The 24,042-nt window shown below is 38.1% G+C and overlaps 1 protein-coding gene across 2 annotated transcripts in view; it reads right to left on the reverse strand.

Annotated features, from left to right (window-relative positions):
- Psd3 (pleckstrin and Sec7 domain containing 3) overlaps window positions 1-24,042 on the reverse strand; it is a 528,693-nt gene that overhangs the window by 162,725 nt on the left and 341,926 nt on the right. For both annotated transcript variants that reach the window (XM_050162307.1, XM_050162308.1), the window contains one exon: window positions 12,397-12,486. In XM_050162307.1, the coding sequence (XP_050018264.1) occupies window positions 12,397-12,486 (90 nt within the window). The remainder of the gene's footprint in view (window positions 1-12,396; window positions 12,487-24,042) is intronic.

Here is a 24,042-nt window from a genome sequence, read left to right on the forward strand (position 1 = left end):
GCTCCCACAAAACCAATAGGTGCAGTAGGATCAAAAACCCATTGCCATTGTTCTTGGGGTCTCAGTAGTCCTCATTGTCCGCTATGTTCAGCGAGACCGGTTATTTTTAAATGCAATGCTTAAATCAAAATGTTCGTAGAGACGAAGGCACGATGGTTACCAGAGATGTCACACACAATGAAGAATGGAGCTTCCTTTGTAGGAGTTGAAGATCTGAATTAAATCAGGTTGGAGAGATTTAGCACTAACACTGACTCAGAAAGCAACACCATAAAATATTCCTCTTTTCAAAGTTAGGAAAAGCCAGAGAGGCAGTGAATTTCCCTCATGGGCCTGTGATCACATGGCCAACATCAGTCCAGTTTGGGTGGAAGGTGGGAAGAGAAGGAAGGAAAACAACCACTGGTGAGAGGCATAAAGAAAACCTTGGAAAGACTATGAGTAAAATGCCCACCATCAAAGAAAAGAGAAATTTACATTGCCCAGTGAAAGACCCCTTGGCTTCCTGCCACAAAGTCTCCCTTTTCTCTCTAGGTCTCATATCCAGCTTCTGAAATGTGCCAGCTAGTTATGCTGGTTTCAGTCTTTTAGATCTTACATAGACACATTTAAAAGGTTTAATAAAAACACCTGCCCAAAAGTCATGCTGTATGTTTAAAGGTGGGCAGAAGTATTCTACAACTTTTTATGCAAATATATCTTTCAAAACAGTATATATATATATACACACACATTTTAAAAACGACTGGATAAAAAGTAAGATTAAACCCAAAGCAGCGCCCACAGAAAGAATTCTTCTTTTATAGAGGGTCTATGAAACACTCAGTTATGCATAGCTATGACATTTAAACAAAGGAAGACAGAACGGCATCATTCCTCAGTTTGTGAGTGCAGTTGAGCTCCCGAGATCCATTCGCTGTGGTCAAAGAGAGATGTCTTGCAGGACAATACTGTGAGAGTTTCAGAGTTTCATGAAATGTCACATTCCTTGGATTATAGATGTGGAGTTTTCAGAAATGTAAAAATATGGAAATAGATTTTTATACTTTCATGTGCAATTCTACAAAATTCTGTCAGTGTGAAGGTGGTACAAAAAATAATCTCTGCATATAGCCACCCTAGTCTTTTTTAAAATAGCATATCTCTGCCCAATAAATGTTCACAAACTTTTTGATATTTCTGTTTTTATACTTTGATCTAAAATAAAAACATGACTTCATGCTACACTGACCTGAATAAATGCATTGTAAATAATAATTAACAGAGAAAGCATTCATGTAGAGGTGCTGTTTGAATGTATCACACACTGCTACCCACTGGTATTATGAGTCTTGCTCCCAATCAAAAATACCTCATGTTCTAGCTCCACAGAATACATCAGAATTTTCTTTCAAAAGACAACTCAGTTCTGCACATAGAACATAGTTTCCAAGATTACTTCTCTTTGTTCCAAAAGCCCTCAGCATTTTATATGTAATACACACATATACAATATATTATATTATATATTGTATTGTCTATAATATATTACAGATACTGTATATGCACACGCATACACTTCTTGTGCTTAGTTGGTCCAATACTTCTCTAGATGCTGCTGATAAAGGTCTTGGTAGATGGAATTCAGGTTGCTAAGAAGCTGACCCCTCTTAGTACAGGAAATTTACCCTGAATTATCCAAGTTGAGCCACTGTAATCACATGTGTCCTTCGCAACATAACTGACAACAGTCACTCAATAAGAGCCAAAGGTGGAAACCAGAGGTAGGATGAGGCAGAAAGGGATGGGCAGGGAGGTCACCAGACAGTTATGAAAAGTGGGATGACGTGGCCCATCACTGCTGGCTTCCAAGATAGATGGAGAAAGAATGGTCAACTCTGCAAACTGAGAAGACTCCTGGCAAAACACCAGAAAGGTCTACAGCCACATGAGGTTCAATTATGTAAACTGTTTGGATGAATTTGGAAATGAGTCAGCTTTAGTGCTTCTACAAAGAAATATTGTCCTGCTGAAAACGTGGTTTGTGGCAGCTGTTTTTTTGCTTTTCACCATCCTAAACTGGTTTCGGCCACTCATGAACTTCAAATAACAAAGTCAGCATGCAGAGCCCTAATCACTGCATCAGTAGGTAGTCCATTCTTTTTCATGTCTGTCTTCTGGAGGAACTAATATACTTCATCTCATGACGGCATCTGAATGGTTTCTATGGGAACTACATTAACAAAGTTGCTTCAAGAAGTCTTTGTACTTTCTTTTGAAGCAAAGCAACTGTACAGGCTATGTTTACATAGGGATCCAATTGCCAGACTTTTCTCCAGTATTCACTGCTTTATACATTGTCATTTGAATAAGAATATTTTTTCACTGCTCTCTTTTCTTCCCTTATCCCCAGTGATTTTAATGGGTGGTCAAATCTGAAAAGTACTATAACTGATGAATAATTCCTCAGTGCACAACTAATGTCTGACCCAGTACATTTAATACAGCTTTCACTAAAGAGAACTTGCAAATCCTATTAAATTTCACCAGACTTTAGAAAATCATGGCAAGTCTAGTAACTACACTTTATATACATAGACACATAGATTCCATTTCACCATTCTTTTAAGTAGCATTGGTATCCAAAGGGATAACATGTTTCATTCTAGGAAAGCCTTGAAGATGTGGAAATCCTTGTGACTAATATATAATGGAGAGCAACAGAATGAATGTGTCAATTTGACAAATGGGACACTAAAAGGGAAGGCTCCCCTTAAGAGACTTCATTCACAGTTTTTCCCTGAGAACTAGCTTTCGTGGTACTGAGATCTATCAATAAAGGGTATGCAAACAATATTCCTACCCAACAATGACACCCATGAACTTAGAGCCCAGCATGACAAAGTAACCCCAAGGGTGCAATAGTGGCGCACATACCTGGGTGGTAACCAACAACTCTAATTGGACCCAAGGCCTGCTCAACAAGAGGGAGTCCATGCCTGATACTGGAAACCTAGCCAACTACCCAGGTCTAGTGAAGTCATGGAATTTGGAGGTAAATCTACAACTGCCATTTTACTGAACCGGCATAATCCCTAACTACATTCTAAACATTAATCTTTAAATGCACAGCTAAGTGTAGTTCTCACCCCTCATCGAGTAAACATCTCATTCCAACAGACCGAGCCTACTACAGAAAACTACAACCAACTGGAAAGCATAGAACAGGAGGCAGAATGGTGCCCATTCTCAACTGGCATATCTACAACACAATTCCTACACCTAAGACTCGGGATATTATTGCAGAAGTATGTAGAAGGACTGTAAGCCAGAGAACCAAGAAGTCTGCTGTCAGGTTGTGTCTCCTAGAAATGTCAGAAAGGCTACAGAAATCTCATCAGCACAGCCACCTAAATAAGACCTGAGCAATGTTGACAACAATGAAAATATGAAGATGTCAAGGGGAAAAACTCTAAGGACCTCTAACTACAGGCAAATGGGTAATGCTGAGGAGGAATGTTCTTCCCAGAGAAGGGTCCTCAAGTTGGTTAGCCCTGTCATATACATACAGGGAACATTATATGAACTCTCTGAGAAGGCTGTATTTATAATTGGGCAATACACACACACACACACACACACACACACCACCACCACCACCACCACCACCACCACCATCACCACCACCACCAACAACAACAACAACAAAATAAAAGCAAGTAAAGAAAAAACCATGAATTAGAGAGAAAAGGAGCATATAAGGGAAGGTTTAGAGGGGTGAAAGAGAAGGGGATAAGGACTGTAATTACATCATAATTAAAAATGACTTCCTTGAAAAGTATGCACGAATATGGCTTTTTATGTTTCTGAGAAAGCAACAGTTTAGGGAAAGGGGGGATGGGAAGGAAGAAAATGATCTACCTATGCAAAGTTTGAGAAAAGAGTGAAAACTTAAAATGGGCAGATAACAGTCAGTCCTTGACATCTATATGGTGTTGGTTCCAAGACCCCACCCCACCCACAGATTCAGACAGTGTGACAAGCACCATATGTACAATATTGCAGCATTTCTCCATGACCATCACACATCCTCTTGCATATTTCAAACTATCTCTTGATTCCTTATAATAATGAATGTAATACAAATGATATAGAAATAATTGTTATACTATGTAGAGAACAGTAAGAATAAAGTCTGTATATGTTCAGGGCAAACTCAATTTCCTACCAAATATTGTTAATCTAGTGCTGGTTTAATGTGCAAGGCTGGCTATAACTACCTATAGGAATCCAGCACGGACAGAGAATGAACGTTGCAGGATGATTTCAGGTAAAGAAATGATTTATTCTGTGTTAGCTTATTTCTTTAAATGCTATAAATCTTTATAACGTAGCTGGACAGTTTTTCCACATCCGTTTCACACTCCAATCTCCTAATAAAACTAAACAAACATGGCAGAACATTTCTGATGATTCATTAAGTACACCCATTACTTTGGAGTGCTAGAATATACCCATTCTCTGATAGGCTACTCAAAACCCAAAGGTTCCATTTAGAGACCTACTACCCTCAAAGGTTCCACCTTCATTTTACATAGTTATCAAATTACTTCTTGCTAGCAACACATAACGGACACACATGCTTACTTTAACTTAATTTTTCTAATTCATTTCTAATATTCTCTAAAAGTAATTGATCTTTGTGGCTTGGTGGTATAACTGTAATCTCAGCTCTTGAGTTACACAGTATTTCTAAATTTGAGTTTTACCTAGGCTATACAGAGCTTAAGGCCAGAGTGGACTATTTAAAAGTGAGACCCTAACTCAAAAAATTCTATTTTTAAAAAATAATTTCATCTTAAAAGTTAAGCACCTAAACAATTTAATTTTGTTTGTCTTTAAAGATGTGATTGGAGTGGCTAGTATTTTGTCAATGAGACTCTGGCTCCACAATGTGCTTAGGCCAGTCTCCAGTGTCAAGTATGTGCATATACCTGCATTTAAACAGCAGTGTTTATGAAGCCAATGAAAGGGAACAGGAAGGGCTAGAGACGCAGCTCAGAGAGTAGAGTGCTTGCCTGGCATCAAGGGGAGGAATGGAGAGAGGGATGGAGAGAAAGAGGGAAAAAGGGAGAGAGGAGGGGGGAAAAGGGAAGGAAGAAGGAAGAAATAAGGGAGGAGGGAGGAAGCGAGGCAGGAAAGACAGAGGGAGGGAGAGATGATTAAAAGGATTAACTTTTTTGCTTGTTCTCATATTTTTGAGTCTGTTTCATACAACTGATCTGTACACAGTAAAGTTATTACTAAAACCATTAAACAAGTGTTTTCCTTTGTGAGCTATTTTTATTGTAGCTACCCTGGGTCTGAAAAAGCCCGGGTTAAAACCGGTCTCGCTGAACATAGCGGACAATGAGGACTACTGAGACCTCAAGAACAATGGCAATGGGTTTTTGATCCTACTGTACCTATTGGTTTTGTGGGAGCCTAGGCAGTTTCGTGGATGCTCACCTTACTAGACCTGGATGGAGGTGGGTGGACCTTGGACTTCCCACAGGGCAGGGAACCCTGATTGCTCTTTGGGCTGACGAGGGAGGGGGAATTGAATGAGGGGGGGGGAAGGGAAAGGGGAGGCGGCGGTGGGGAAGAGACAGAAATCTTTAATAAATAAACAAATAAATAAAAATTAAAAAAAAATAAAATAAAAAAGAAAAGAAAATGTGTTCCACTGTTAGTGAATAAGCTTGATATCACACTATTTTGCTGTGATAGCTCTATAATCTTGGATAAGAAGCCTGCAGACAGAACCATGTCCCAGGTAGAGGCCTCCCAGGCTCCTCTGGGTAACTCATAAGCAAAAAGGTTGAAAGCTGCAGTGAGACTGACTTCGAGTCAAGTCTCTATGCTAAGTTGGAGGGTAATGCTGCAAAATTTTAAGAATGCTCAAACACCACCATTCAAAATTTTGTGGAGTTAATGGAGTAGGAAGTCAGGTAATGCTTCTTTGTAGTCAAACCAAATATTGAATCTGCCTGGGAATTGTCAATATTCCATTGCAATACCTTTAATGATTACTACCACCCCCACTGAAACTTTCTTTTGGGTTAACTCTGTGTGCCCTTTAAACAGCACCTGTCTGTCATGCCCTTCTAATGAACTTCTTTTGGGGAGGGCTTTGCTGTTGTTTCCATTTAATACAAACACGATGTGTAGATTCCAGTCACTTTAAAGGATCATCCTCATCAGCACCATTCTACATTTGCGATCTGATCTGTACAAAAGGCACCACCATTATCTTGACTTCCAGACTTCCATAGAGAAGGTAGGAACAGAAACACACTTTTCATCTCACAACTCAGCTTGATTTGCCACACTGAAGAAAAGGCAGCAAGAGCCTGTATTCTGAGCCACAGCCTTTAATGCTTTTCTCTTTAGAAGCTCACTAACACAGCTTTTCTTTTCAAAGGCTTTCCTCCTTATTCTAGGATAAGCATCTAAGCCTTTTCCTCCATAGATACTGTTGCTACCAGGTTTACATGACCTTCTCTTTGAGAGCTCACCTACTCCAGGCAACAGTGGATGCTCTTTTTATAGCTGCACTTAAATACCACCCATAAGTTCCTATTTCCAACTACATACTCCGAATATAACTCAGATCAAGTATTTCTGAGAATTCGCTTCTGGCTTTTCATTTATAAAAAGTTTAGACCTGTTTCAGACTGAGGCCCCTTCTTCCTCTCCTCCAGTCTTCAGGGCACAATCTTTTGAGAATGCTGCTATAAAAAGAACATCTTTCTTAGATTTAGATCTGAACATTTGCTGGCTCCATTATTTGTGCATGCTTCTTTGTCTAACCAGTAGCCCCAAGAGGAAAACAAACATTAAGAGATATGATTTGAGTTTACAAAGACAAGAACAGTGTAAAGAACACCCCAGCCCTGCACTGAATGGATCCTTAAAGGACACCTACCATGTCCCAATTCCTTTTGTGCCAAGTCGCTTCAAACACATCACACGGTCAAGTTTGAGCACATCAGAAACTGAGAACACACTTGTGGTGCAGGAGGGAAGGACAACGAAGAGGCTGGGCAGTATTGCATGGTTCTTGAGTCCACAGGAAAAATCTAGCAACTACAGGCACAGGGCAGATGCTTTATTTTACAACTATAGAGATTAAGATGAAAAGAAGTAAAATGAGCATTAGCCCCCACCCCAAGATGCTATCAATAGTGACATCACTCGCAATACTCAGACACACGTTCACAGCTGTACCAGGAAGCTTAATGCATGACAGATGGCCCACATGACATCTTAACCCCCCTGTTCACTCTAAGAGACAGATACCATTGGAAGCTGAACTGTTATATGACCCGCACCATCTTGCTCTCCTGATTCTTCTACACTGTTTATCTCAAACTCTGCCAGGAAACATTCTGGTGCATTCAGTTTGTAAATCAGATTATTGAGAACACAGATTTGTTTGTTTGTTTCTGTGTTTTCTTCTGTTTTTCTAGACGAGCTTTCTCTGTGTAGCCCTGGCTGACCTGGAACTCACTTTGTAGACCAGTCTGGCTTTGAATTCATAGAGATTCACCTATCTCTGCCTGCCAAGTGCTAGGGTTAAAGGTGTGGACCACCACACCCGGTGAGAATTTTGTTTTTACTACTTGTTTCTCTTCAACACCATTTGGTTAAAACACAGTAAGAAAAGCATGGGGGATCTAAGAAAAACAATCCAGCAACAGAAGATCCAACAAGAGGCCCCAGTAATATCACATACGTGTCCCTCATCACTGCTGACACTGGTATCCAGGCCAGCACTTTTTACTGGATAGCAGGTTTTGTGCCGCCTTTTCACTCTGTGCTCCCTCCCAACAACATCCTCTAGAAGAAGAAAAGGTTCATGTTGCTGTTCAGCTTTCAATTCTTCAAAATAATCACCAAATTATTTTTGTTCTAAAGACTGAATTTACTTCTGTATAACTCACAAATATCTAACGACACATTTAAACCCATTTAAATACACATTAAATATACACTTAAATCCATTTAAGAAGGAAACTCAGAAAAGCAGGCTCTACTAAACCTCTATTGTGTTTCTGTTAAGTTAATACAGTTTGTTATAAGTCACTGACTTTCTATTTTTTAATATTGCTAGTTATATCTGAGCTATGTTACATGATATTCAATACTCTGAAAGAAGGGTAAAGAACAGCAAAATTTCATTAAAGCCAATTTTAATATGATGTCTAATCTGATTGAATATAGAGTACAGACCCCCTCTTTTCTTTTAGTAAACCTGCTCATTATTTTTTATTGAAACTTCAGTTTTTGAGATAATTGTAGAAAGGCTTGGATTCATAAGAAATAATGGATTCCTTGTACCTTTATATGGTCCCATTCAATGTAAAATTTGAAAGTGAATAATAAAATAATACAAGTAAAATTAACAAAATCTGGCCTCATTCATATTTCCTCAACTATAGTTGCATTCACTAATAATCACAGAATCAAATACAAAGGGTGGGGCAAACACATAGAGTGTGTGAAGGTAAGGAAAAGTGAAGGGTTCAGTGCTGCCTGAGGTCAACCTTTGGTAGGAAATAGCGGAGAACAGGGCAACTTGGCAGTGTAATGTTTGTGGTCTTCTAACTAGAGGCCAGATGAAGCTGAGGAAGTAAGGTAGGTTTGCTTGCTCTTGCTTTTCTAGAAGAATCCTAAGAGTTCTTGTTGTCAACTATGGGTAAGAATGTCCTTTGTGGAATCCAAACTCATAAAATATTCTCTCTCTAACTTTCCAGACTATTTTTGAGTTGTTTTAGTTTACCCGTACAGAGAGCCATACATAACTGAATAAGAAGCTAATGGTTATGAATCTCCATTGTATAACTTTTTATTCTCTAATTGTATTTCCTTCTTGCCCAAGAAATTGCATTGATCTTTATCTAAAATTCATCTATTTGTTGAGCCTTGAGTCTACTTAAGGTTTGTGATTTTTTTTACCCAAAATTTTTATGATTTTAGAATGTACATTCCCTTAAGAATACCAAATGGAAAATTCCATCAAAAACAAAGTATATATCTATAAAGTATCCCACCAACTAAGGAGTGGACACAGGAAGTCTATGGAGTTTTAGAAACTTCTTTAAAAAAGGATTTTGCCTAAACTCTGTTCTTGGACAAAGCAAGAAAAAGCAAATGTATTTAATTAGAAAATTTAATGAGAGTCTGCTCAGATAAATCTATAATAATTTAAATTCAGTGTTTTTATCTTCTCTTAATAAAGCATTTGAATCCACCCTAAAGCAAACATATTGAGACTGTTTATAAGAGGTAAAAAAATGAAACAGATTAATAGCTTGAATAAAAAATAAGGCTTCTAGCTGAGCACCAAAATCATTACCTTCTTTGAAGAAGTTAAAAGTTCTTCTACTATTGGCTGTCTTTCTGCTTCTAATTTTCTTCACTTTCGATTATAGATGTCTATAACTTTTACTCCGAACAACTTATGAAGAAAATTAAACACTCAAATTCCCTGTAGTTTAAGAAACAGCTGGACTGCGATGACAACTATAGAAAGGACCCAACTTGTCATCTTGTCAGCAGGAGGTGGAGGAAGACGCTGTACATGCTCTGAATTGAAGAGCAGAGGCGCACTTCTCTTCCCTACACAAATATATCATGGTATGGCTTTCTTAACCATGCCTGCTGAGATAAGGCAGGGCAGACAGTGCGCTTTCATTCTAATACTGGAGAGCTGCTCAAACTCAATGAGTCCTCCTTGTTTCTCAGCAGTTTGTGATCAACGAGGATATATAAATTCCTTTCCGGAATCTTTTCCAAGCCCTATACCACCAGATAAACACATGCTAAACCTTTTTAATAAATGTCTCCAACTATGCAACCGCACATAATCAGATATTAGTACAAAAGTTACTTCTGGTCTGAAGAAATTTAAAGAAATATAAATCTAAATATAACTTTTGACCCATAGAAGTTTAAGAGCAATTAAGGCCAAGGTGAAAGAACAAAATACCAAGTTTAATAAAGTATATTAAAACATTTCTGATTATTAATACAACTGCTTATATTTTTATAAGAAATATATTCAATGATCTATTTTCATTTTTACCACACTTTTTAAAAAATTCTCAGAATGTCATGAATGCCTGCCATTTTAGAGTTTGGAAAGAGGGTGAGGGGAGAGAAAAAATAGTTACTCAGAAACCTGTGAGATGGTAACATATGTTTTTGTGTTTATCTCTATGGCACAAATATAATTGGAGTTTTCTTCCAAATTAAAAGATATTTCAAAAAAAAAAAAAGCAGACCATCAAAGAATTTAAAAGAAATAAGGAAGAGGAGAAGAAGCGGGTAGCGAAAACTTGAATATTCAAGTGAAATAAAGTCACACTGCTTTCAGGAAACCTTTCCTTACTGAAACTGACAACAAACACCACTCCTAACATACTAACACAAAAGCCCTGCCTTGAAGGTGAGCGGCAGAAGAAAACCTGTATTTCCATGATGGTCACCTCACTAAAGGCCACTATTATTTCCGATCACTGGACTTCTCCCACAGGAAAGAAGAAATGCCAAATAGGAGTCCCTCCCATGAGGTTCATGAACATGATTACAGTTGCAGGACTTCACAGAGCGTCAGGCCAGTTCTTGTCAGAGTAAATCAAGAGCAGTACATTATCTATGCTTGGTTGTAAATGGCTCAATCAAAAATGTTATAATCTACCCCATAATATACCTGTAGCCATGGAGGCATCCATATGCTTACTATTAATATCTAAATCCTTTTAAGTAACATTTCAATATCTAGATATTTTCCTGTCAATTTCCTTTTCTCGTGTAGTTAAAAAAAAACCTCACAGACTCTCAGTAAGATTTCATCATTTTCCTCTCCAATGCCACACACACACACACACACACACACACACAAAACAAACACAAAAACAAAAAGTCTTGTCAACACTACAGGTTTAGTAGAGTGTGCACAACACACTCAACATGTCATAGTTCTGCCATCTCTATTTCCCACTGTCATTTGAAATTATGCCCTTAGAAATGGCAGCGTTAACGCAATAAGGAAACAACCTTATAAAATACCTTGTTGGACATCTTTAGGTAGGCTAACACGGTAAGGACGGCATCCACAGAGAAAGAACTACAGATAACTAAAGCAAGGCTGAGAGTGGGAGATAGCGTCTTTCCTGGGAATGAGCCCTAACTGGCTAACCACTAACCAGTGGTCAGCCCTAAAACATCCAAATCCCATACATACAAGTAACACTTATCGAAATGAGCAGGTTGTATTCATATAACAATAACAATTAAAGAAAAAGAGGCCCTGCTTTTGAGGGGCAGCAAGAGGAGGAAGTACTTGGAAAGGACTGGAGGGAAAGGTGGAAAGAATGCAATCATTTTGTAACATTAAAAAATCTTGGTATATAGAAAATCAAAAACTACAAGAAAAGTAGCATTTTTAACCACCTAACTTTTTATCAGTAGCGTTAAAACCTACATTCTGCAGTCTGATAGCACTGTATTTAATACTTTCTTTAATTTTCCACAGCATGTCTCTTCAAATCTGGCAGAACTCCACCCTTTCTTGATAAGTTACACAGGACTGGCGGTGTGGCTTGGCAGTACAGCCCTAGCTAAGCATGCACCATATAAACAGACTAAAAGTTACATAAACTATAATGAAGGACACCCATCTGCAAGCACACTTCCATCCTACGGCATGATTCAAATGTGTCACCATTCTTCGACAATTTTCCTAAAGAAAGCCACGTGCACCAAGTTTGAAAGACCAGGAACAAACAGGGATCTGTAAAACTCACATTCTCAACATACATATCTTATACCCTACTTCTAAAATATTCATACTCCACAGCAATTATTATTTCATATTTAATCAAATACTTCTTATTAATAATTCTGAAAAATCTATGAATGCCAAAGCTGATTTTGTCACCTTTTAAACAACTTGATAAAAGCATAATGAATGTAACAATAAAAACGCCAACTGCAAATAATTCACTTACTTCACAGTCACTTGGGATGTAATCTATTTCAAGAGGCAGATGAGTAGCCCTATGACTGACAATGAACACCGTCATACGTGTCTACAAAAGTCTGCAAATGCTTGTTTCTGAAATAACTATACCCTTGTAGCACAAAACCCACTCCCTAGTGCCATCACCACTAGTCCACATCCTCTTCTTCTCTCTGCATTACTTACTGCCTTAGGAAACTTGGTAATCTGAGCAGCAAAGTCAAAGCTCAATAGAAATACCACCAAGAAAATCCTAGATTAAAAAGCTTAACCACTCAAGCAGTTATTGGGCTAAGTTCACAGTAAACATAAGCTCAAGTCTGTTTGAAAACCAACAGTCCTAGGCTTACTTTCAGAAGATCCTTGGAGAAATCCACACCTTCATTTACTCCTTGCAGATTTGTAATGAATTCTTGGCAGGTCATCTTCTTTCCAATATTCTACAACAAAGGAAAATATAATTTATAATTAGAATAATAAAGAATTAAGACGAAGTCTTTAAAATGTGGGTAAGCAGAGTTAGTAAGCGATCTTGTTTTGAACACGTGTGCGTGTGTGTTTTGTGTGATAATAAAACTTTAACATAAAAAAGACACATGGCTTATGATGTTTTAAAAATTGTTGTACTGTATAAATCATAAAGTTATGTTAAATCTTAATTTTAACCCAAACAAAAATCTGCAAAGTGATACTGCATTTATACAGGTAATATATAATATGGTTTAAACTTAAAACGTGGATTAAAATGCCATTTCTGAGCTGAATTAATAGGTTTGTATTTCCTTATATTTAAGTACACTGAAGGTCCTCAGGTTTATTCACTCTGAAGTTAACAGATTATCTTATCAGCAGAGGAAATGACTCTCCAGTAAGATAAGCAGGAATTCATGCTTACCATAATAGGAGCCAGAATGTTAACACTATTTGAATTGCCTGAGCTGCAGCTCCCACAAACTGAACAGGGGCAAATGAGACACACCTGTACAATGTAGCAGGCTGCTTTTTATAGTGAGCCTCTAAGCCTAAGAAATGGGGATCTCTGATAATGCACAAAGAGTACCTTCCCCTCCCATCCAGAGAGAGGCATCACATCCATCTTCCAATGCAATAAGCAGAACCTCAGTAGGGCTCCAAAGTCACTGTCTTCCAAAGCTGCTCACTTGAGAAATAAATGTCGAAAAGACACAGAAGAACCAAAAGTGCTGTGGCACATGCTGGGGAAGGATGCAGACCACAGAGAGGCAAGCAGCGTCTCTGGCAGTATGTGAGGCAGGTGAACAAAGGGTGCAGCAACATTCACGTCTGTATACAACAGCTTTACAGGGATGCTTCCCAAAACTATCTCGTTGCCTCATAGAGAGCCGCAGTGAGATCCGAACCACAGCCCTCAAAGTGACTCAGCACATGCTCCAGAGACCAAGAGTACAGGTACTCACTGAGAGTCTGACAGCAGCAAGTACGTACACAGAACCCCAGCTTCCAGGACACACCCTTTTCTTCACAGTAACTGCCTCATCTTCCCTGCTTTCACTCTAGAAGCTCGCCCACCCAGGCTATCTAAATATTTAGGGTGGAAACGCTAAAACTGTTTTGTCAAAACCCTTGCCTCTTCCATCAGCAAGCAGGCACGGATTTCATAGGAAAGACTGGATGAACAGTTTGACACTAAGAACAAGCCTTGCCAATCAACTTATTCAGTAGTTATTGCCAATGAATTAAGTCTTCAGTTCTTGAGTTTTGATGATTTCTTTTCTTATTTAAAGCACAGGAAGGAACTTTAATTTTAAAATGTGCTTTGAAATGGTGCACCGAAAATGACAAATTTCAATTTTCATACTCATTTCTTAGGTCAACCAAGGTATCTAAGGTATGAGCAAATCATTTCAACATGAGGTGGCAAGGCCTTTTTACGTTCCAAGAACATAAGAAACAGCAATGAATAATCATGAAGCAATTACTTCTTTTAAAAGTCTTTGCTTTTAACAAAAAAATCGAAAGACTCACTATAATCAATCACACAAAAATATTTTAATGTCTGAGAAATTCAAATTCTTTTTAAATGTGAACATTATTTTACTTATAATTGTTAATTACTAATTATAAATCATTCTAAAATATAATTAACATGTGATAGCATATTTCATTTCAATTTGTAGTCTTTATTGCAAATAAAATTTATAATCCAGAAAAATTCTAAGTATAATAACCTAACACAAGTAAACTTTAATAGAAAATTAGACTTAAACTATAAATTCAAGGAGAAATATAAAATAAAACAGTGTTTCATCGGTGGATTTGGGTAAAGGAAGGTAGGAATTTTCTGGAAAGCATTCACCACTAAAACGATTGATAATTCATGAGGTTTTTAAGAAAATCTCAAAGTTACCATGAGTTTGGAAGATGTTTGTTGAAGCTTTCATGAAGATGCTGAGGAGGTTCAATGAAGTGGTAAGAATAACAACAGAAGTAAAACTAGAATGAGCCCAAAAGACAGGGCTGATTTGTTATAATCAGAACAAAAATCACAGGAACAAGTGCTGTGGGAACTCCTTCAGCCAATACTGTTTAAGATACTGACCCACGTTGGGTGCCACTCTGTTGTTGATTATAATAAAATAGTCCTACACTAGCCCAGAATGCAATATAATAAAGGTTTCTTTATTTAGGGATAGACTCACAGAGTAGCAGTACTCTGCATGAGCAGGGAACAGGAACTAAATCCAGCAGCCGAAGGACCACATATGCTTTTACATCTGTATATAGTACACGTGACCATGCTTTCTTCCTTCTTGGCAAAACTGGCTTTTGGGCAAAGAACTGCCCATGCCCCAACCACTGACAAAATGCACAGTGTCCAGACTAGACGAGCAGGATACAACAAAAAAGACTGCCAAACCTTGCCAAGACAGGTTAAGATGATTTTGGAAATTTTCCTGCCTCTGAAAATGTTTGGTCAGTTACTCAAGGTCTTGGGTAAAGTTGATTGCTCCAATGTTATAAATGAGACTTTGGGTGATTTCCCAGCTAGCCAGTTGTCTCTGTCATTTATTGTACATTTTGGAAGTTGCTTGATTGTGCTTCCTGTTTACTCAAGTAATATTATTTCCCTTCTCAGGTCTCTTTGATGAGGTTGAAGACTAGATAGTCATGGTTACTTTCCTCTCATGACTTAGCCAAGCCATTTCTAACACAAGTCTAAGATTCCTTAGGATAATTTAACTAGTGAAACATTTAGCATATTTTTTTGCTTGGTATTGTTTATGCTAGCTATAATTCTAATTTTTATACTTGACATTTGTTCTTATAATATATATATATATACAATAAGTTTTGTATTAGGCTTAGAACTCTTTCATTTTGACAAAATGGAGAGGTTATTTGCTTTGGTTGTATTAATATATACTATTCATAAAGAATATTAATATTCTTGTGCTATCTCTCCATTTTGATAGCTGGTTAATCCTGAGAAGTGTCCCTCTCCCATTTTCTTTACATCTGTGATATGCTTCACAACTTCAGCCATGCAGTGAGCGTTTCACCGTAGAGAGAGCTTTGTTTACTAAGAATTTACTACAAGTCTATTCAGAGATTAGACTTCAGAGTTTCAGTAGTTTATTGCTTTGTTGTTGTTGTTCATTTCACCTAAATTATCTATATTCTGTTGACATACAACTATTGACAGTATTTCTACAAAGTCCATCAACACTCCTTCTTACTGCATTCTATAATATGAAACTTCTCTTTTTTATGGATTGAAGCATCACTGATAGCGGGCTGAAAAAATGGCTCAGCAGTAAGTAACAGTGACTATTCTTCCAATGGACCTTAATCCAATTTCCAGCATCCACATGGTAGCACACAACTGTAAGTCCAGTCCCATGGGATGTGATACGCTCACATATGAAGACCAAATGCCAATGCACATAAAATAAAAGCAAATCATTTCTTTTTAAAGAGGGGAAATGTCACTGATATTATAGAAGAGTAAACCTATGAGTCCACTAAATTTTACTGTTCTTCTACTCTGTAACTCTGCTGTATATTTCCTTTAATCTCACTGATTTACATGTGTTTTTTAATCTGTTTCTAAATGGTTGATTTGCACTCATTCTTCCTTGCCAAATGACCCTTATAACTAATTCACGATATAGTACTGATAACGCTGTGTTCTAAAAGAGGTACACTTCTCTATTTCCTTTTTTAGTTTCTTCTTTGACCTATTGTTTACTTAGGAGTATATTATTTAATGTCCACAAATTTCCTTGTCCCTTTTAATTTCATTCCATTATATAAAGAATAGTATAGTTTCAATCTTTTTGCATATTGACTTGGTTTTTTGCCCTCCTCTTTATAAATTTCAATAACATATCAACATTTGCCCCTTATTTTAAAAGCATGGCACGTAGAAACATTCTGGTAAGAAATATATAAGGCTGGTCTAAAAGGCTATCAAGCACAGAGGCTTGTCTTTTGTGGGACTTAGATATTCATCTACTTGGCGTGTGTGTGCGTGTGTGCGTGTGTGCGTGTGTGTGTGTGTGTGTGTGTAGAGTAGATTCATTAAGTGAGGAAGAAGACCAGGGATGAGAAAGGAGGAATATTCCTTTGTAGTGTCTATAGCGGTTGTATTACAGTTTGACTATTAAAACACTGTCACTAGAGGCAACGCAATCTTCAGTCTTATTCTCACCTACACGGAGAGTAGGTATATATATAGGATAGAGGATGAAAATCCTAGCCTCCCAATCCAAATCAAAGGCCTGTTCTCTCGGAAGTCACCCCACCTCCATTCTGTGGCTACCTAGTAAGCCACTAGGAGTTACCTCTGAATAAAAATCATTATCACCCAGAAAATCCTAAGGGATTAAGGACTCCTTATGAGAATCTCCTCTCATTTAGAAAATCACAAAAATTTGGAAGGTCTGTATTAAGTGCTGAAAGTTAAAGAACAACAAAAAAAAAAAGTTCTCCTAGATCTTTCTAACACTGTGCCTTCAAAGGTTCTATTCCACTTGCCAGGGGCAAACAAAACAAAACAAAACAAATACTGTTTATTTTATTACAACATCCCAGGTGTCTATATTGATTCAAAATGTTACTACTTCTTACTAGATTCGTTTATGGTTATATAAAAGTGCCCTGCTTTGTCTCTAGTAAAAGAATACTATCTTCAAGTCTACTTTACTGTCAGAAGTAGATGCTTCAGTCTCTTACTGTTTGGGAAGTGGGGAGGAAAACAGGGAATACTCTCTTGTTGTGTATGAGACATACTATTTCCTTGTCGGTCCTATATTATTTGCTGAAAGCTAAAGATTTAAAACTGTTTGGCAATCCTGCAAGTCCTTCCATTTCCCTCGTACTTCCTGTCATTTAGGTGTTTAGTGGTTTTTCCTGAACAAATCTCTGATATTTAAGGATATCTCAGTCCAGTCATCAGCTGGCCACTGAGCCAAATGAGCAGTGACTCAGAAGCCACATGAACAAAAACAGAGTTTGCAATGGCTCCAGGACATTGCTTTTAATGCCCCAGCAGGCATCCCATCTTCCCCTGGACTTCCTACCTATGCAGTATCTTAATGTCAGGCAGAAGCTGCAAACCTATATACTTCTAGGTCTTTCTTTTTTGGGTATTCATGTATGGTTTCCTAAATGACCAAAGACACGTCAGAACTTACCAAAGCTCTATTTGTGAACCACATTCCCTAAGTTTCCCTTCTCCATACTTTGAGATGGTGTTTGTCATCACTTGTCACCATCTGAGGCAACAATATTCAACAGCTGCCACAGGCAATTTGTACCGAGTAAGTGCAGAGCCAGGGCAAAGAAAGACAAATCCCAGGAGTGTGCGGCTAGACAATTCATTGACAATCCTCTGGAAATGAGGCTCCGGATGACTGCACATTTGGGCACCAGTGGATATTCATCTTCTGGTTTCTCAAGCACTGTGATTTGCAAGGCAGTTGGTATTGAAGGCTGGTTCTCACAGAGCTAAACACAAGGGATGAAACATGACGAGAAATAACACTGCACAATGGTTGTTTGCACAGTGGTGTTTTCATTTGTTTTCCCTTGAATACACTGCAGACTGCTACAATCCGGGGTTAATTTCCAAAGTCCTAAAAATGGTGACTATCTCTCTAGGTGTTACTAAAGTTATAGGGAAGAAGAGCTCCTGGGGTCCTCCCTCCCCCATTCTGGAGGTATTGTAATGTTTTAAGCATAGGAGACTCAGGAATAAAATCTTTCAAGACTGTTGGTAAACATGGCAACGTAAGCTTGTAATCCCAGCATGTAGGATGAGGAGTAGACATGAGAATCAGTGGTTCAAGGCTATCCTTAGCCATATTGGTAGTTCTTGGCTACCCTGGGGCACAGGATACCCTGCTTCAAGTACCAACAAAGGAAATTACTATATCAAGAATACTTTCTCAGCACACTGAACTTCTACTGTAGTGGAAGTGCCACCATTTTAGGAAACTCTGGTATAATACTTCAAAACAGCAGTAAAGTCTGTGGAGTCTTTTTGGTTTAAAAAATACTTCATTCTAAATCCATATTTATTTAGATTGTTCATTTAGTAGCACCTCTGGTATACTTTAGTGATGATTACATCATTTCCACCATGGTAATAAAGATACCCCTGGACATGCCTATGGACACTGAAACACGCAGATGGGAATGACTGATATCTTCCTCATCAGAATCAACTAAAGTTCAATGGAAAAAGTATTTTGGGGGAAGTATATTAAATCTTATAATCCATCAAAAGGCAATTTGAGTCATAAGGGAATATATGTTTAGAAAAATGAAAATGCTATTATTTCTATAAGGAACTAGAGCATCAAGATGCTACAATCAATCCTCTACTAGTATGGAGGAGGGGTGGCCATGCCTTGGATCACACAGTACAGAAGTATAATCACAAGTACATTGTGTGTCAATTTCTCTTACCAACAGAGAAAAAAAGATAAGAAAGAACCATGGCTTTCTCTGTGTTAAAGATGCCCAACCACCTCTTGAATATCTTATGAACTGAAGCTTGTTATCACTGCCCTTTCTTGTCTTTCTCTGGCTTACTGGTACTTCTTCGAAGAAAGGGTTGGAGGCTAAGGTAAAGGCTCAAGCCAGTCCATTATAATTCTGACTGGCACATATTTAGACATTCTCCCTTCAACAAAGTTTCATAAAAATTTTAATGGAAAGTAAAGTTAAAGTACCCCTCATCAAGAAACCTTCCTTCTGGTCCACATATTTTCTTTACTTTGTTATATAAAGTCACATGAACTTTTAAGTATCATTCAAGCAAATACTGTCCACTGGGTAAAACTACCTCTAGTTACTGATTTTGTAGATAAGAAGTCTTTGTATAGCAAAGATGCTCATACATCATGATATTCCATTCATTCTTTTCCCGAGTTGATTAAAAAAGGTTAGGCCTCTCTAAAACAGGGGTTGATCAACTACCTGAGTTCCTTTTCATGAGGTCGGTAAAGGAAAAAAAAAAAATTGAAAAGGCATCCTGCCTCATCATAGAGATGGATTTCTTTTCAAATCTGCAGTGCTAACGCAAATGACTCCCTTGGAGACAAGAAAGACTTTAATCTAAACCTAGAAAGTTAAAGTACACAAACAGGAAATACCACAGAAATAATGAATTTTGTTTGAAACTTTCAGGTATTATACAGGCCCAAATCCTAAATGTTTAGGTGATCAAGATGCTATATTTAGGAGAAAGTGCATTAAAGAAGAAAAATCAGACTTCCTTATTAATGGCTTACCAAACAAATCGAAGATTATCCTCTGCACTGATTATATGGCTGCTTAAAATATTTTTAAGAACTTTATTTTGGGTTTTTGTTTTGTTTGTTTATTTGTTTGTTTTTGAGACACAGTTTCTCTGTGTAACATTCCTAGCTGTCCTGTAGACCAGGGTGACTTCCAACTCACACAGATCTGCCTGCCTCTGCCTCCCAAGTTCTGGGATTAAAGGTGCGTGCCGCCATCACTCAGCACAAAGATTTTATTTGTGTGTGTTTGTGTGTGTGTGTGTGTCTGTCTGTCTGTCTCTGTGTGTGTGAATGTCATCTCTGTGTATTGGGTGTCCAGGCACCAGGGAGACCAGAAGATGGCATTGGATCCCTGGAGCCAGAGTGTCTTAAGGTTTCAACTGTTGTGATGAAACACAATGACCAAGGGCAAGTTCGGGAGGAAAGGGTTTATTAGGCTTACAATTTCCCATCATTGTTAATCATGGAAACAAGTTGGAGTAGCTTACTGGCTAGCTCTTCATGGTTTGCTCAGCCTGCTTTCTTACAGACCCCAGGTCATAGGGATGGCACTACCCACCACAGGCTGGACCCTCCCCCATCAATCACTAATTAAGAATATGCCCTACTGCCTTGGCTACCACCTAATCTTATGTAGGCATTTTCTTTATTGAGGCTCCCTCCTCACCAATGACTTTACTGTGACAGCTGATAGCAAACTAGCCCGCACATGAAGCCGTATGGGGTTATGAGCTGGCTCACGTGCATCTGGAGTCTGAACTCAGGCCCTCTGGAAACACAGGAAGGAAGCCCTCTTATCAGCTGAGCCATTGCTTCTGCCCCTAAAATAGATTTCTTTTAATAGAAAAGAGTCTTTTTTCTAGGTATCTTTTAAAGACACAGTGAATGTCTTTTTGAGGGGGATTCTTTCTTTTCCAAATAAATGATTTTAAATATTTTAGAACAGTCCTAGTTCAAACTTTAAGAGAATATTCTAAACCTCACCTAATTGTGTGGAAGGAGAAGAAATCCAAACTGAAGTAGTTTGAATGTAAACTTTTAATAAGGATTTATGCATGTGTGTGTGAGAAAAAGGAAGAAATTTTTTTGTGTGGGGGCCCCAGATGCCATGGACATGGAGTTACAGATGGTTGTCAGCTGCTATACAGGAACTGGGACTTTGACCTCCAGTTTTCTGTAAGAATATCATGTGTTTTTAAACAGTCATCTCTTTCGCCCTTAAAGAAGTCTTAAACAGACAAATCCTATAAATTTCTGTAAAGGATCAGATTGTTAATATTCAGGCTTTGCAGACCATAAGCTCTCTGTAACAACTGCTCAACACTCACCACTCTGTAAAGATTTTTACAAGTAGGCATGGATATATTCCATTAAAACTTTATTCAGACACACACGCGCACAGAGCAAAGAAACAAAACAAAACCCAGATAGATTTCTGCCTGTGATTGATATTTTGTCCATCTGTACGGGCTGGTTTTCTGTCAACTTGACACAAGCCAGAGTTATCAGAGGCAGGAGCCTCAGTTGAGGAAATGCTTCCATGAGATCCAGCTGTAAGGCATTGTCTCATGCTTTGGGAGAAACTAACAATTCTCATTGTCTGTGAGTAAAATTCAGCTTCAGAAGTCTTGAGATAACAGAGCTCAGCCGGTATTTCCCCAGCCACGACAATTCCACCAGTTACAGAAAGTGATGAAACTGTATCACTGATTTGGTACTGACCTCAGACCTCAGTTAAGCAGCACAGCTAACCTTGGGTTTGCTTTTGTTTGTTCCTCTACCAAGGAAGTCTAGTTGTGTTATGCTGCCCTCAGGTGTCCATCTTTTCCAATGCACCATTGGTGGGCTAAGCAGAATCCTCTGTAAATGTTCAAAGCAGTCTCTTCAACAATCCTGGCCAACAACTCAAGAGAGGGCTTCTCAGGTCTGGTGTTGGGGTTTTCGTTAGGTGGTTTCTGACTTTTAAGAGCTAGTTCTGTCAGCCCAGTTGAGAAAACTTCATTAAAATGATAGATAGATAGATAGATAGATAGATAGATAGATAGATAGATGGATGGATGGATGGATGGATGGATGGATGGATGGATGGATGGACGGACGGACAGACAGACAGACAGATAGATATAGATATGGAGATATAAATTATGTGCACTTTTTAAAGATAATAGTTAATAGTAAGATTTCTTGTGCCTTTTTCAGCCATTCATATTGGTTTTTTTTACCCCCTCCATCCTCCTGTATTTACCCTTCTCTCCCTCCTTAAGGGGTTCCCCCTTTTCAGTTTCCCCATTAGATCATTTAAATGCTGCTATTCTCCTTTACCCTCTTCTCACCTCCTTCTGTATTTACCTCCCCCACCACGAAAGAGCCTCCCTTTCCATTTCCCCTGTCAGATCAGTAGTAGGCAAGTAATCTTACATTGGCTCAACAGGTTATATTTGTATATACAAATAAATATGCATACAATAACAATTAACTTAAAAAAGTGGGAGAAGGAAGTGAAGGAAGGAAAGTGAGAGAAAATGTAATTACAATCTCAGAAGCAAACAAGAAGAAGTTTTAAAAGCGGGACTCACAATATGAGAAAGTATCTTCTATAAATTCCAGTCACAGATTTAAGAGGTTGACAATCCAACATTAAGGATAGCTGAAATTTTGGGGAGTTTTATCCACCTGTCCTGTAATACACTGCCGCTGAATGTAGTAAGAAGACGTTATGCACTGTATGAAAGAGTTTTCAGTTCTAGGGTCCTCTTCCAGGTTACCAAAAGCTCAACTCTGTTCTATACTAATACTAAAAGCATTTACTTTGCCAGGCAATGCGTAGTGGTACACACCTTTAATATCAGCACTCCAAAGTTTGGAGGCATAGGCAGGCAGATCTCTGTAAATTCAAGGGCAGCCTGGTCTACAAAGTGAGTTCCAGATCGCAGGACTGTGACATAAGAAATCCTGTCTCAAAATACAAAAGAGGAGAAGGAGGAGGAGGAGAACAAGAACAAGAAGAAAAAGAAAGAAAGAAAAAAAGAAAGAAAGAAAGGCAGTCACTTTTTCACTTGCATTCTCTTACAAGTATTCACCGAAGAATTCTACAACTTGTCCTCTATTAGTCCAAATAGTGAAAGGACTCACAAAAATGTAAATGCTACTCTAGCCACTGGTTCTTCTTATATCATAAAGTATAATTCATGATTATAAAAAGTGCACTGTTCATTTAGTGGGTTTTAATGATTGAGTAATGACTCTAAAGTTTCATTAGATTCATTTCATAATGCTGTACATATTAAAACACATGCAAAAAAAATCACCTCTGTTTGGGTCTTCAAGCATTTTTAGAGTAAAATTGTATTCTAGGACAAAGTTGGAGAAATGTCCTAAGAATAGATTCTGCCAGTACTTAATGAGAACACTTTTTTTTTTAATTTTGAGAAAAATAAAACACATTGAACTCTGTCAAAGCACGAAGATTTAATTTTACTTCTAACTTGGCTGTTGTAGAGGAAATGGGTGAAGTCATAGAGGTCTAGTGAGCTTTCAGTCACTTTCTTCATTCTTATTCTTCCTCTCTCCACAGAAGGGAGGGGCGGAGGGAGGACAAAACTGAATTAACGCTCATTTCACATGCCTTATTATACACATGTAATGGATAAGGAACCTGTTGGCCCCACCCACAGACTCAGGAGGTGAGCACTCTGACAGCTTTTCTCCGTGGGAACCTGTTCTCAGACAGGCCGAATTAAAAATGAATAACACAGAAGTGAAAGAGCAGATAGAGGGATGGAAAAGTTTTCATTTTCAGAGGTCACAGAATTGGATGAAATTCACTAGTGCATAATTAAACTTTTACATACGTAAATACGGACTCATTCCTATTAAAATCCACACCATTGCCAACATGACTGTGAGTGGCGCTGCATTCTAAAGGTCATTTGAGAATTTAAAAAAAAAAATCAAACCATGACATTTTCCTGTAAATGCATTCCACAGCTGAAGGCTAGATTCTCAGTCTAGTCCATACACACTCCTTTTGGTAACAGACCATATTTTAAAAACATAATAACTGTTAAACAACTCAGGTAGTAACCCTGCTCATTTCTAGACAAAAGCCTACTTCTGCTTCTGTGGACTTTCAATAGTGATGAGGGAGCTCTACAAGATGAAAGCCTAGTAGGGAACTCGGACCAAGACAAAATACCATAAGGCAGCGGG

The sequence above is a fragment of the Alexandromys fortis genome, unplaced genomic scaffold (assembly GCF_014885135.2).
Source record: "Alexandromys fortis isolate MF-2015 unplaced genomic scaffold, M_Fortis_MF-2015_v1.1 scaffold_110, whole genome shotgun sequence".
Lineage (NCBI taxonomy): Eukaryota > Metazoa > Chordata > Mammalia > Rodentia > Cricetidae > Alexandromys > Alexandromys fortis.